The sequence below is a fragment of the Monodelphis domestica genome, chromosome 7 (assembly GCF_027887165.1).
Source record: "Monodelphis domestica isolate mMonDom1 chromosome 7, mMonDom1.pri, whole genome shotgun sequence".
NCBI lineage: Eukaryota > Metazoa > Chordata > Mammalia > Didelphimorphia > Didelphidae > Monodelphis > Monodelphis domestica.
Window position 1 is genome coordinate 174,394,746 of NC_077233.1, and position 14,427 is coordinate 174,409,172.

General features: G+C 43.9%; 1 protein-coding gene across 2 annotated transcripts in view; it reads right to left on the reverse strand.

Annotated features, from left to right (window-relative positions):
- The window catches only part of PPL (periplakin), a 45,034-nt gene extending 31,194 nt beyond the window's left edge, over positions 1–13,840 (reverse strand). The window contains exon 1 of one of the 2 annotated variants that reach the window (XM_007498716.3): positions 13,518–13,840. In XM_007498716.3, coding sequence (XP_007498778.1) covers positions 13,518–13,579 — 62 coding nt within the window. In that variant the 5' untranslated portion in view covers positions 13,580–13,840. The remainder of the gene's footprint in view (positions 1–13,517) is intronic. The other variant, XM_056806111.1, reaches the window with a different exon arrangement.
- Positions 13,841–14,427: the final 587 nt, after the last annotated feature.

Below are 14,427 nucleotides of genomic sequence, written 5' to 3' on the forward strand. Positions count from 1 at the left end.
GAACAGTTACCTAAATTGAGTGGGTTTTGAGGAGAGGGGGTGGGTCAGTGTTTATCATTGAAAAGGCAGAAAGGGAGCTGAATTTAGAGTCCTGGGACCTGGAATAAAACTTTGGTGTTGCCAGTTGCTAGCTGTGTGACTTTGGACAAATCACTTCACTTTTCTGGACTGGGGCCTCATCTTTAAACTGAAGGGCTTAGACAAGATGACCACTGAGATCTATGATCTATATGATTTGTAGTATTCTTGCTTTACTGATGAACTCTGATCTGTTTACAATGAAGGTGGGGAAGTGGTAGTGGGAAGAATTTGGGCACAGAAGCATTCAGAATAGCCCTTTCTTTCCAAACTAGTTTTCACCCTTATCCTAGGAGCAACTGGCAATAAGATGCCAGATCTTAAAAGAGAGATCCTGTTGCTAAGAGCCCTGTTCCTAGTAACAGCCAGTCCTTCCACATGCCTTGCTAGATGAGTTGTACTTCTTGTCCCTCAGAGTTAAAAACCCCAAGGAAGTTAGTTTGGTCCACTCTAGAAGCCACCATCATCCCCAGGGCACAACTTGGGGTCATTTCTGTGGGGTCACAACTCTGAACTGAGGGCACCTTTTGCCTAAATGAATTGACTGGACCTCTAGATATGTCTGTACCTATTTTGGAGGAGCAGAGCTAAAGCATGAAAAACCAAACTGGAACTTCTGGCTTCCCACCCTTAAGTATTAGCCAGTTCTACTGGACTCCCCCACTTTGAAGTCTTCCACCAAGGCTGTGCCTGCCAGTCTAACTGTGACCATCCGTGACTGAGAGAAGCAGTCCCTGGGTGCCTGGGTCCCAGCCCCTCCTCTCAATGGCATCGAACTGAATCCTGCTGCCTCGGCTGGGTGCACCAGGTCCCAAAGTCCATCCAGCTGATTAAAATAAACTTGCTGGGCCATTCCACAGTATTTTTTAAATGTTCTTATTCTCTCTATGTCTGCTGGAGGGGACTGCTAAGAACCAGGAAGTTCTCTGCCTTTCCAAAATTATGCTAGTGCGCTCCCTTCCTCTCCCTAACTGGATCTCTTTTGCCATGAGGTGGTAGAAGGAAGCCTGGTTCTGATTCTGCAGTGTGAGAATGGGGCCACCTTCTTGACAGGGACATCTCACCTTACTTAAGGGCTGCTAAATAGCCCTCCTGTGGGACTAGCCTTGAATTCCAAATAATCTGGGCTGAATCAGAGCCCAGGACAGAGAGAATGTAGCTTTTTATTAGGTCCCAGGCCAGCTATTTCTACCTGCACAGTTCCATCTCCTGGCACCACCTGTCATGTCCCCTCCCACCTCCAAGTGCAGTTTTCTAAGTTTTGTTCTTTTTCAGTCTAAGAGAGTTGGATGTTCCCTCTTGGGGAGATTCAGCTGAACATTGGCTTGAGAGCTTAGTACAGGGTGTGCTCTATGGAAATACTCTCTGCCATAACCAATTTCATTTGTGTTTTTGGCCCTGAGTCAGTCCCCAGCTCTTAGTCACCTCTATAATCTGGAAGAATCCTCCCTTTTGGGGTTAATTTCATCTCAGAAACTTCATGAAGGGCTAAGGAAGATGGGTGGTGAGGGATCAAAGACCCAGCCTACAGAGCTGGTATTTCTGGAATGTGGGTATGTCCACACCTCTCTGACACCCATTTTCACCTCTTTCCCTCCTCACGTCGAACTGTGGCAGGTATTTTTCTGAGTTCTTGTACGGTGATCATAGATCAGAGAATATTAGAGCTAGAAGGGACCTTGGAGGTCATTTCAATCAACCCTCTCATTTTTCAGATGAAGAGAACAGAGAAAGTAAAATGGCATACCCCAAGGCATACTGCCATTTAGTCTCAGGGATTGGGATTTGAACCCAGCAGTTCTCAGCAATAGTGTCTCATATAGTCTCAATAGTGTCTCAATAATTCTCAGCAATAATGTCTTTTTTACTATATTATGCTCTTGTTCCAGTGGACTTTGGCCTAAGATGTTTGTTTGTTTTTTTAAACCCTTACCTTCTGTCTTGGAATCAATACTGTGTATTGGTTCCAAAGCAGAAGAGTGGTAAGGGCTAGGCAATGGGGGTTAAGTGACTTGCCTAGAGTCACATTGCTGGGAAGTGTCTGACACCAGATTTGAACCTAGAATATCCCATCTCTAGGCCTGGCTCTCAATCCACTGAGCTATCCAGCTGCCCCCTATGATGTTGGTTTAATTCAGACAATTGATCCTGGTCCATTAGAGTAGCCAGGGCTCTGGAAAAGTCAGGGGGCCTCAACCATACAAGGTTCTAGATCAGGGGAAAATAGTTCTTCCCTCTAGGATCTATTTCCTGAAAGTCATCCATCCCTTTCCATTCACCCCCTCCCCAGCTGTCCTAATATACACCCCACTCCTTTCTGTTTAAGTTTCAGAGACCTAACAGCACCATAACTTCTCCAGACTTCTTGAACACTTTTAGTAGGAATCATTCTTATTCACATACTGTTTGGTCTGGAGATCAAAAGCTTGGCCTTTGAATAACTTATCTGCCATAAACCTTCCCTTGGTCCTGTGGTCTACATACTGAATCTCCTGAAGCAAAGAGTAATGGAATCATATTTAGGACTGAAAGGGAGCTAGAGGTCATCCACTCCAATCTATTCTTTTAACAGATGAGGGAATTTGAAGCTCAGAGATTTGCCCAAGGTCTTACAGCCAGCAAAAATAGCAGAGCCAGAATCCAAACTCAGATCCCCTGACTTTAAATTCAGCCTTTCATGGTTCCACACTGAATCGTTAACTAGAACATTATGTGATAAAGCAGGACAGAGTGCCTAGCCTCTCTGCCTTACACAAAAGTGGTGCTTAAGAAATGTTTAGCAAATGGAAATCACACTAAGAGCTTGTCCTAGATTTGTCACTGCCATGTTATATGACAACCATCAAATTGTTTCTTTCTCCTCCCTAAACCCCTTTATTTGCTAAATGGTGAGCATGACATCCATTTCTCTGGTCTCAGCTAATAAAAGCTAATGTAAGTTTTTGTTCAGTCGTTTCAGCCATGATTAACTCTTTCTGACCCCATTTAGAGTTTCTTGGTAAAGATACTAGAGTGGTTTGCCATTTCCTTCTCCAGCTCATTTTACAGATGAGGAAACTGAGGCAAGCAAGGTTAAGTGAATGCCCAGGCTCACACAGCTGGTAAATATCTAAGGACAGATTTGAATTCAGGTCTTCCTGATTCCAGACCTGGCACTCTGCCCATAGCACCATCTACCTGCAGAAGGAGTTTACCATATTAATATCCATTCACAGAAAGCATGGATCTAAACTTGTGATTTCACTGGGGGAGGAAATGTCAAGTGAAAGAACCTCCTCTACCAGTATAGTCTATTCTATAATTTATTACCCAAGATCCTGAGAGGGTAAGGGATTGGCCCAGAGTCATCCCACCAGTACTTGTCCAAGGCCCTTCTGACTATGATGTAGCTTTCCCTTCACTTACCCATGCTGCATCTCAGCCAGGTCTAGGGTCTATCATTAGGATAATTTAGTCCTCCCAAGGAGAATAGCATATATAGGAGAGAGGAGAAGAGATTCTTCTAACTCTAAATTCATGATCCTATGAACAAATACTTGTTAATTAAGTAAAATAATAATACTCTCCTCACAAGAAACTTATAGGTAATTAGAGTAAATTACTGTATTAATCAGAAAGAGAATAATTGGTAAAGCAGCAAAGGTTTGCTTAGTTTAATAATTGGATCCTTTCTCTCTCTTAGACACCAAAGTTAAAATGCTTTAGAGTTTGAAAAGGACACCATATTTCCCATAGCTCAAGGAAGAAAGCTTAGATCCCCTGACCAGAGACACACACTGGTGGTACCTTTTGTGTTCCTATAATGGGCACACAGCATAAATCCCCTGTAATAGGAGATGGGGGAAGTTAAAAGCAACAATTACCTCCTCCAGAACCCCAGCCTATGCTTCTTTCTTTAAGGAGATGGTCCAGAAGATCAGGACTATAACTAATGGTAGCCAGAGAGTTAACAAGATCTATTAGAATAAAGAGGTATTAAACTTGTACTGCTTGATCAATTTTGTTTCTGGATCCTTAGTTTCTGACCCACAGGCAGAAATTAGAACTATGAGGAATCTCAGAGGCTATTTAGTTCAACATCCTCATTTTACAGATGAGGAAACTGAGGTCTATGGAACTTCCCAAGGTTGACTAAACAGTAAGCATCATAGGTGGGATTTTAACCCCTATCCTCTGACTCCATAACTTTTTCGTATCTTTCACTGTATTACAATTACAGTCACTTAATAAATGCTTTGGGGCAGCTAGATGGAACAGTGGATAGAGTGCTGTATTCTCTTCCTGAGTTCAGATCTGAACTCAAGACACTTAAAAAATTAAAAAAAAAAAATAAACCCTTACCTTCTGTCTTGGAGTCAATACTGTATATTGGCTCCAAGGCAGAAGAGTGGTAAGGGCTAGGCAATGGGGGTTTAGTGACTTGCCCAGGGTTACACAGATGGGAAGTATCTGAGGCCAGATTTGAACCTAGGACCTCCCATCTCTAGGCCTGACTCTCAATCCACTGAGCCACCCAGCTGCCCCCTGAATTCAGACACTTATTAGCTATGTGACCCTGGGCAAGGCAATTTAACCCTGTTTGCCTCAGTTTCCTTATCTGTGAAATGAACTCAAGAAGGGAATGGCAAACCACTTCAGTATCTCTGCCAAGAAAGTCCTAAATCAGTTCAGGAAGAGTTGGTCATCACTGAAAAAAGACTGAACAACAACAAAAAATACTTACTGAATTGAATTATAGGGGATTCTTGTTCAGGTATGATCTGGATAGGTCCTAAGATCCCTTCTAACACTGAGATTCCAAGATTCTATGACTAATGTCCTAAAGGAATTTGTAACCATTTAGATTTAGCTCCGGCTACATTCCATGATTTCCCTGTAGGTTTCCCAGTATAGTAAACACATGTTCAGCTTTTCCCTCCCTGACATTTGAAGCATAAGAGCAGTCTCAGACTTCTAAACCTGGTTCCTTGAGAAAAAACCTCACATTTTCTCAAAGCAGAAGATAATTCAAATCTTCAAAGATGTCAGTTCAAAACCCAAGTCCAAACAAATAGAGCAGGAACAAATTTTGAAAAGTTCAGCTCTGTTCTGGTCCCATATGCATCTTTTCAGAAACAAGCAGAGCAGCCAATGAATTTTACCCTAGACTTTCTTGTTTATCTAATAAGACTCAACATAAACCCTCTGCCCAGGGAAGGAAAGGAAGCCAATTTAAGAATTTATTCTCAGTGTAGACTAGAGATGGTAAGATAGAGTGACTGGCTCACTCAGATGGCCCACTTAATCTCCTGGGAAGGTAGGTAGGTGGTACAGAATATGGAATGTTGGTCCTGGAGTTAGAAAGATATGGATTCAAATTCAGCCTCTGATACTAGCTGTGTGACCCTTGGCTAAGGTATTTAACATCTATTTGCCTCAGTTACCTCAACCATAAAATTAGAGGCTTGAACTAAATAACTCCTGAAGATTCTTCCAGCTCTGAATCTATATAATTCTACTAGTTCTCTGGTATAGTTTACTGACTAGTGATCCCATAGAATCAGGAATAGTTAATTTGTGCATCCTAGGGAGGTTTGAAAATTGTGCTTCTAAAGATCCATGGAGAGAATGCATTATATAATATAGTCAAGAAAGGCTAGGTTCAAATTGCAGCCCTTACTAGCTGGGTGACCCTGGGCAAGTCACATTATCTCTTAGTGACTTAGGAAACTTAAGACTATCCTTTGCAGAGCAGGTGTCTGACCTATATTAAAACGTCCTCTCCTGGAGATCTCTCTGCCAATAAAATATCTGGTCTAGTCCCAAAAGAGAGATGTGCAACACCACAAAATAAATATCTGCCTACCACAAAAAGAAAAATTTTCTGGAGTTTTAATATGCACATTTATAGAAAGAAATATTTCAAAGTATCCTTTGGTATATACCCATTTGTGCAGTTCAATTAAGTATGTATTCAGCACCTACTGTATTCAAGGCACCCATGCATAGTAGGTATGCATTTACCTTGACGACAAGTAATCTGACTCTACTCATAGTTCCTCCAGCAGAGAATACCCCATGAATTCTACCCACAGCCCCATTTAGCCCCATTAGATTTTATCCTAGTAGGGAGGACACAATTTACTTCCAAAAGTCCCTTCCACTTATGTCCTTGAACCAGAGTTTCTTAGTTTATAACATCTCCATGACCTGCTTGTTTCTCCTCCCTCTGCTCTAACACATCCTCCTTCATTTATTTTTTCCTCCTGTTAACTCTAGTCTGCTTTTCTCTCCCCCCTCCCCCATTCCCTATTCCAGAATTTTCTGTACCTCAGGTCCAAACTTTGCAATACCAGCCTGCTCAGGGAACATGCTGAAATAAATCACCACTTGTCCACTTCACATGCCTTTCCTCATAGGCCACAGCCTGGAGCACGGCCTTATGCCCACCTTCTGACAGTAATTATTTTTTTCATGGCTTCTCATAAGGTTTTTACTTTTATTTTAAAATTCTTTTATAACCCTTACTTTCTGTCTTAGTATGAATTCTATGAGTGGCAAGGGCTAGGCAATTGGGATGAAGTGACTTGTCCAGGGTCACCCAGCTAGGAAGTATCTGGCGGTCAAGTTTGAACTCAGATCCTCCTGCCTCCAGACCTGGCTCTCTATCCACTGAGCCACAGAAGAGGCTCCCATCTATTTCACTTAATTTAGATGTGTTCTTATCTACAGAAAGAGGGCTTTTGCCCAGATGACCCCTTGTAGAGTTTATGGCATAGTTATTACCTAGGAAGATAGGTAGGAAACCAAGACAAAAGGTACAGTTTTCCTGCTGCAGGATTCAGACAGGTTGCAGCAAGTCTAGAGGGAGGGGTACTGGGCTATCAGCAGCAGAGCATCTACTGGCAGAAGGGAGGGTGTGGTTCTTTCTGAATTCTAAATCCCATTTCTTCATTGAACCTGAAGTTTCATCTAAAGAATTCCCCCATCTCTTCCCATCCTTTCCCCACAACAAGTTTCTGGTCTTCTCTACGTCTTTCCTTCCCAGTCCTACCATAAGACTGGCATCTGTTTTCAGGGGATGCTAGGAAGTCCCCCCACCAAAACCTTTGCAGGATATTCTGATTGAGCATTTCTAAAACATAGAAAGAAAGAAAGAAAGAAAGAAAGAAAGAAAGAAAGAAAGAAAGAAAGAAAGAAAGAAAGAAAGAGAGAGAGAGAGAGAGAGAGAGAGAGAGAAAGAAAGAAAGAAAGAAAGAAAGAAAGAAAGAAAGGAAGAAAGGAAGAAAGGAAGGAAAAAGAAAATGTAGATACTCTTATAAGTGATACCTTGGCAGGAAGGAAGCTCAGTGAATTGGGAGCCAGGCCCAGAGATGGTAGGTCCTGGGTTCAAATCTGCCCTCAGACACTTCCTAGCTGTGTGACCCTGAGCAAGTCACTTAACCCCCATTGCCTAGCCTTCACTGCTCTTCTGCCTTAGAATGGATACATAGTATCGAAATAGTATTGATTCTAAGGAGTAAAGTAAAGGTTAAAAAAAAAAGTGATACTTCATTAAATCTCAAATACCTTGAATAGATTTATTTCCTCTCTTCTTCTGAGATAGAAGACTGGGGTGGAGTGTGGGGAGGAATGTGTGGCTGAAGAAAAAGAGATGCACAGAAGAGCTGGGGGTAGGGAAAGGGGAGGAGGAAGACAAGTTATCAGTCTTACCTAGGGTCAGTCCTACCATTCCTACCACCCTGTTCCTGGTGAATGGGCATGGAATACAGGCTTCCTCTTCCCTGGCAGACCTCTAATTCATCTGCTCCAAAGGACAAAACAATACTCTGGGAAGGAAGCAATTGGCTCCAGAACCCCCAAAGAATGCAGGTTTAGCAAAAGGACAAGGCTCTTCATTCATACATAAGTCTGCTCAATCCTGTCCCCTTTTTAAGGCCAAGGTGAGCTTATGGGAATGTGTCCTGATTCCTTAACTAGCTGCTAGTGTTTCCCCCACCTCACTCCTCCCCAAATATGTGGATTTATTCTGCATATTTTTGTATAGATTTATTTGTGGCTCTAGCCTGATTGCTCTTCCTTTCTCTTCCCACATATATAGATGTTATCTCCTAGAGCAGTGATGGCAAACCTTTTAGAGACTTAGTACCCAAATTGCACCTTCACAACACACGTGAGCCTCCCCATACTCCAGACAGGAGAGGGAGGAAGCACTCCCATTGGGCTGCTAGGCAGTGGGGCAGGTCATGTGAGAAATGTCCTCAGGCACAATGGAGAGGGGGAGGGAAACAGCTCCCTCCAGCATGGGTGCCATAGGTTCACCAACATGGTCTTATAGAATGTAAACTCCTTGAGTATAAAACAGAAGTTTTACGTTTGTTTTTATCACCCCATCCTGACATGTAGTAGATGCCTATTAAATGCTTATATTGAGGTACAGGTATTTCCCCACACCAGTTGTCCTAGTTTGAGCCAGTGTGGAATTGATTTTTTTTTATCCTCTATGATCCTAATCATGATCAATAGGGATCACATTGGTAGTTTTAAGTTGAGGAGGACCATATAAGTGAGGCAGATGTGGACTTATCCCAGCTACAGTTTACAGAGTTCATTATCTTTTGGAATCTGCCCTTTAATATATCCCTGCAAATGGTACAAACTGAAGTACAGGTAGTGGTATGCTGTAAATGTTTAACAACAGACTCTCCAAAAGGTTCAACATACTTAAAAAAATTTTTTTAACCCTTACTTTCTATCTTAGTATCAATTCTAAAACCAAAGAATGGTAAGGGCTAGGCAATTGGAGTTAAGTGATTTAAGTGTCTGAGACCAAATTTGAAGTCGGATTCTCCTGAATAATTTTTTTTCAATTACGTGTAGAAAGTTTTTGAAAATTGTTATCTGACATTTTATGATTCAGATTCTTTCCCTCCCTCCCTCCTCTCTCCCTTCCACGAGGCAGCAAAAAGTTTGATAAAGGCTATATCAGTGTTTTAATGGGTACAATATACATTTTAAGTTTGGAATTTAATCTGGGTACAAACCAAACTTTAAAGTTTCTCCATCACTTTTTTTTTTTAAACTAAGTATCAGTTCTAAGACAGAAAAGCAGGAAGGGCTAGACAGTTGGCTAGTGGCTTGCCCAGGATCACATGGTTAGGAAGTGTCTGAGGCCAGATTTCAACCCAGGCCCTCCCAACTCCAGATCTAGCATTCTATTGATCAAGCCAACTTTCTGCCCCCTCTCTAGTACTTTTTTACGTTAAGACAATCAGTAGAACACTAAGTCAAACCCTGATTTATAGTTTGCCACTTTTCCAGATGTAAATGCTCACACTGAAAATTTAACAACAGGCTTTCAAGAGTCATTTTGAGCTAGCCCCAGTACACCTGGACTCCCAAGACGATCCAGATGAGTTCAATCAAAGAAGCACATTAACAAACTGGGACTAGAAACCCAGACTATGGATTCTTGTCTTGAATTCTCTCACACAGCCCTTTCTTTCTGCTTAGAATTAGAAAAAAACAAAAACAAAAAAACAGTCCCTATATCATTTGTTAACTGAGGAATGGTCCCAAACCTTCAAAGAAATCAGTTCCACCACCCCTCTCTACAGCTGAAAACTTGATGCCAGTTCTACCTGGCTGCCATAATTTGAAGTTCTGCTATTACTTTTCTTCTCCCAGGGTTTCATCATCAGAAGGAATGATAGCAGCTCCAAGGCAACTAGACATTTCATACTCCCAGTGGGGCTGTTTTCTCCTACAGTGGAGCCCAGGGCACTTGAGCAGGCACTAAGAAGTATCTCAGATATTTTCAGTGTGAAGCCTTCCCTAGGAATTCCCCTGGGTTTCTATATATAATACCAGTTATCTGGGCCATTCATTTGACACTTTTTTGCATTATTGTTGAACATGTCCACACATCTTAACTCCACAACTATGCAGGCTCCTAGAAAGCCTGGGCAGTGAATTCTTTGCACCCCACCCTAATACACCCCTAATACAAGGCTGGGCACATAGCAGGTGATCACTAAGTATATGTTGAATGGAAGAAGGAAGGAAGGAATGACAGGGCTGGGAATAAGCTGCCCCTTTCCCCATCAAGTCTCTGACCTCTCATGACCTGCAAGAGCCTTGGGCACCAGGGCCCCACCAGAATGCTTACTCTATTATTAGCTGATTATTTTAACATTCAGAACTTCCATCTGGGCTCCACACCTATGATTAGGAGGCTCAACAATCAGGAGAAGGATGTTTCACACATTGCCTTCTCTTAGTTTCAGCTACTGGAAGACTGAAGATCAGAGAGGGAGCATCCCTTTCCTCTATTGTGCTCAGTCATGGTGTTCAGAGAATCATAGATGGGGAGGTCATCTATAGTCTAACCCTTTTCTCTTAAAAATGAGAAAACTGAGGATCTGGAGAGGTAGAGAGACTTATTCAATCTACTTTACAGAGGCAGAAGGTCATAGATCTAGGATTTGAACTCAGGACTCAGAGCTCAGTCCTTTTTTTTCAATTTATGTCTACTTTGCCTCCTGACCATGCCTTGGATAGAGAGCAAAGAACTCCTTGCAAGCAGGTTTTTTTTTGTCCTCTATGCTAGCTAGTATGGTGCGAGGCATATGAGGACTTAATAAATACTAGCTGAATTGAGTTTCCTTTGGTTTCTGGACCTCAGTGTTCTCTATGAAGAATCTAGAGATCTTAGAATTACCAAAAAAAATGAGCTCTACCTTGGTAGACACTTCCTCTTTCCATCATAGATGATTCTTTTTTATTTTATTTTTTAATTTTTACTCTTACCTTTTGTCTTAGGTCAATTCTAAGACAGAAGAGTGGGAAGGGTTAGAGAATTGGAGTTAAGTGTCTTTCCTGAGGTCACACAGCTGGGAAGTATCTAAGGTTAGATTTGAATCCAGATCTTCCTGATTCCAGGCTTTGTGTTCTATCCACTCTGCTACCCAGTTGCTCTACAACTATGATTCTAAGAATAAATATATGATTGGTTAATTAAAAGAAAACTCTCCACAAAGGAAATCTCTAGGCAGAGTAGGCACTCCATGTGAATTTTTTTTTGATTGACCAATTGAAGGGGATCTATACAGTCCTCTGCCCCCTTCCTCTTTTCATTTAAATATTGGTCTTAGGAAAAGTGACCAATGCTTCCCTGATCACTAAAGGCCTGGAATGCAGTTATTCGTTTCTGTAGTGATTGTTTCTCATGGAATTAGGATCAAAAGCCTTTCCCTTTAAATGTGCCAACACCTACCTTGGTGGCCTGGGGAGAGGCCCCATATCCACCTGCTCATTTATTTTGAGGAGGGGAGTGTGATTTACTCAGCCTTTGCATAACTCAGTAGGGTGAGGGGTGGAGCAGCTGTATGGTATTCATTATGTATGCCAGTCCCCCCATCTCTGTGCCATCTGTTTGCCCCTCCCTCTAACCCTTCCCCTTCCCCTCCCCTCCCCTCAGCAGAGAAGAATCTTGACTCCAAACAAGTCAGGAAAGGGCATATCTTTCCACTTGCTTTGCCCAGAGAACTGAAGCCAGATTTATTTCCCACTTCCCTTAGAGTTTTTATAAGTGATCAGGATCTTATTCTTCTTCCTGTAGACCTAAGTCTCAAGGTGATGGGAGATAGGGGGAAAGGTGGGAAAATAGGATCTGGGCTAACCAGGGATTTCCCAAGGGCAGAAGTGGGGTACAATAAGGCAAGGCAAAGCAAGATGAAATGAATTAGAAAAGGAATGGGAGCGGGGTACAGGAGCCCCTTCAGGAAGAAGAGCCTTTTGAGACTGGCACAGAGCATCTGATTGTGCAACAATACAGAGAACAGCAATGGAGGAGCTGACCCTGGCCTGGTGTTGATAGCTGTGTCAGGATACAGTCAGCTGAAAAGAGAATTGTCTTTCCTTTTCTGACTAGCCCAGAGTCTATAATCTTTTTGGAATGGGGGCACAGGGAGACCAGATCTTGCAGGGAAAAGGAAATGGGGGTGGAATAAATGTAACTTCTCTAGAAAAAGTCAAGGCAATATGAGATTATCGGCATTCTTTCCGTCTTAAATTTAATTTGTATCACTTTGTGTATGTTTTCTTTCTTTTTTGTATTCCTCAAACCCAGGACAGCTACAAGTACATAGATGCCTAATAAATAAGGCATGTAGAATTGAACTGATGAGCCTAGTAGTTTTTGGGAAATAGTTGCAAATAAGGGGAAAACAGTGACTCTCCAAATCCTTCTTTAAAATCTCATTCAGACATGTCCAAATGCCTGCCTGACAAACCTAAAACAGCATTGAGTCCTGAGCAAAGTCCTATTTTCACATGGTCCCTCCTGGGGAAGGGGGCAGTGAAAGAGAATGGGCTGGGTTAGATATGCTGATTGAAGAGGAGGGGGAAAAGGCTGTGTACAGAAGGGATAAAGAGAGAGAGGGGTCAATGAGGTGGATTATTTTGGGAAGCCTATCACTGATATCCCTTCTTGCTGGGTAGAGAGTTAATGTAATTTAGTGGATAGATCCCACTTGGAAATGGAGACTTGGTTTGGAATCTCAGACCAAATGTGAATTTAGACTTTTTTTTTTAACCTGAGTCTTTATTTCCTCCATCTGTAAAATGGGGATAACTGTACCTGTAGGACCTGTCTCACACGATTGTTGTTTGGAAAGAGCAATGTAAACAACAAATGCCAGTTATTCTTCCCACCAATGTCAGAAATCCTTTCCAACCGAGAGCTCTCAAAATACCCACTTGGGCAAGAAGATGAGCAAAACTTTCTCCAGTGGGAGTCAGAGGACCCAGGGAGCCCTCTGCCTCCCCTGCCCATCCATAGGGGGCCAGAAGTCGTTCCGAGTTCCACCTTTTTCCCACTCTCCTCTCCTCCCCTCTCCTCCCGTCCCCAAGCTGGCTCTACCTCTGTGCCCTAGCTCAGTATCTCAATGAGAGTTTCCCCAAACCGGTTATTAAGTGAATATATTAGTACTTATCAAACCAACGTGGGCTGTTGCTTTAATCCAAACACATCAAGACATGTTATTCTCCATTCTCAGGCAGCCCTTCAAACCTGAACTAATGAGGTGCCTGCCAGTTTCGGGGCTGGAGTGGAGGGTGGGGGAGGCCTGGCGCCACACCCCTGCCAGGACTGAGCACGAACTCCGCGAAGGCCAGCCCCCAAAATATCCGTGTGCTTTGGGGTTCCGACCTCTCCCACCCCTGAAGATCGACTCCCCTCTAACAGGAACCCCCGGGCTGCAGTGGCGGCCGCGGCTCCAGCAGCAGGTGGCCGGAAGTCATTCAACAGGTTGCCTTGGGTCCCCTCTCTCTGCGCCTCTCCTAGTTCCCGCTCGGTCTGATCCCACCCGTAGTGCGACCCTTCCCGGTCCCCAGTCAGCCTAGAGTTTCTCCGAGAAGCAAAAGGGCCCCTTGGTGCCAACCGGCAGCCGCTTCCTCACCTCTTGGTCTGCACCGTGGGGCTATATTTGCCTTTGTTTCTCTTCCTGAACAGCGAGGTCATCCTGCCCTCGGTGTGTGCACAGCTCCTGCCCGCCGGAGTGTGTGTGTGTTTGAGGGTCTGGACCAGGGCAAGTGGCTCGGGAGGGTGGGTGGCAGCGCGGGCAGGTGTGAGAGCGGCTGTCAGGAGAACCCCCGACTGCCGCCCACAGCTCTGGCTCTTGGTCACTACTCCAGGGGGGCGGGGTTGCACTGCCGGGCTGGGTCTAGCTCCAGAGGCTGCCTCTCCCTCTCGCTTTCCTGGGAGAAGGTGGTGCTTACCTTCTTGTCACCCAGGCGGGCGGAGCTTCCCTCCCGGTTCCACTCCCCTCCCTTTTACCCACAGTCAGGGTGTGAGGCGGGGACCCAGGACCAGTGCATGGAGGTGGGGGGGTGGGGGGGGAGGGCGTGCGATCTGCGTGAGAATAAACGTTGGCTCCTTTTGCATTTACACCCGATGTGTAAAAGGGTGATGGTGGTGCCAGCTTGGGACTAGGGGTGGGGGCAGAGCAGACAGGCACCCGGCTGCAAATTCAGCTGTAAATTCCGTGGAAGTGCCAGCCAAGCTCCCTCCCCTTGTCCTGGAATCCTGGCTGTGACCCAGCTCTGCCCCACAGTCTAAAGATCCTGAGGGGGTGTCTGGGTCTGGCGGTAACAACCAGTGACGACCCTCTTAAGAAGACCCCAAACCAAGGTTTCCTGTACGCAGGCAGATTTTTAGCCTAGGGCCAGCAAACCCAGAGTATAAATTAATGGGCACAAAGAAGGAGGGATCAGGGTTCAGGTGACTGAAATTAAATAATATACCCATGATATATTACCTCCTCAAGTCTTTGTGTACTTTTCAGCTTTAAGAATTTAGGTTGCAAAGGG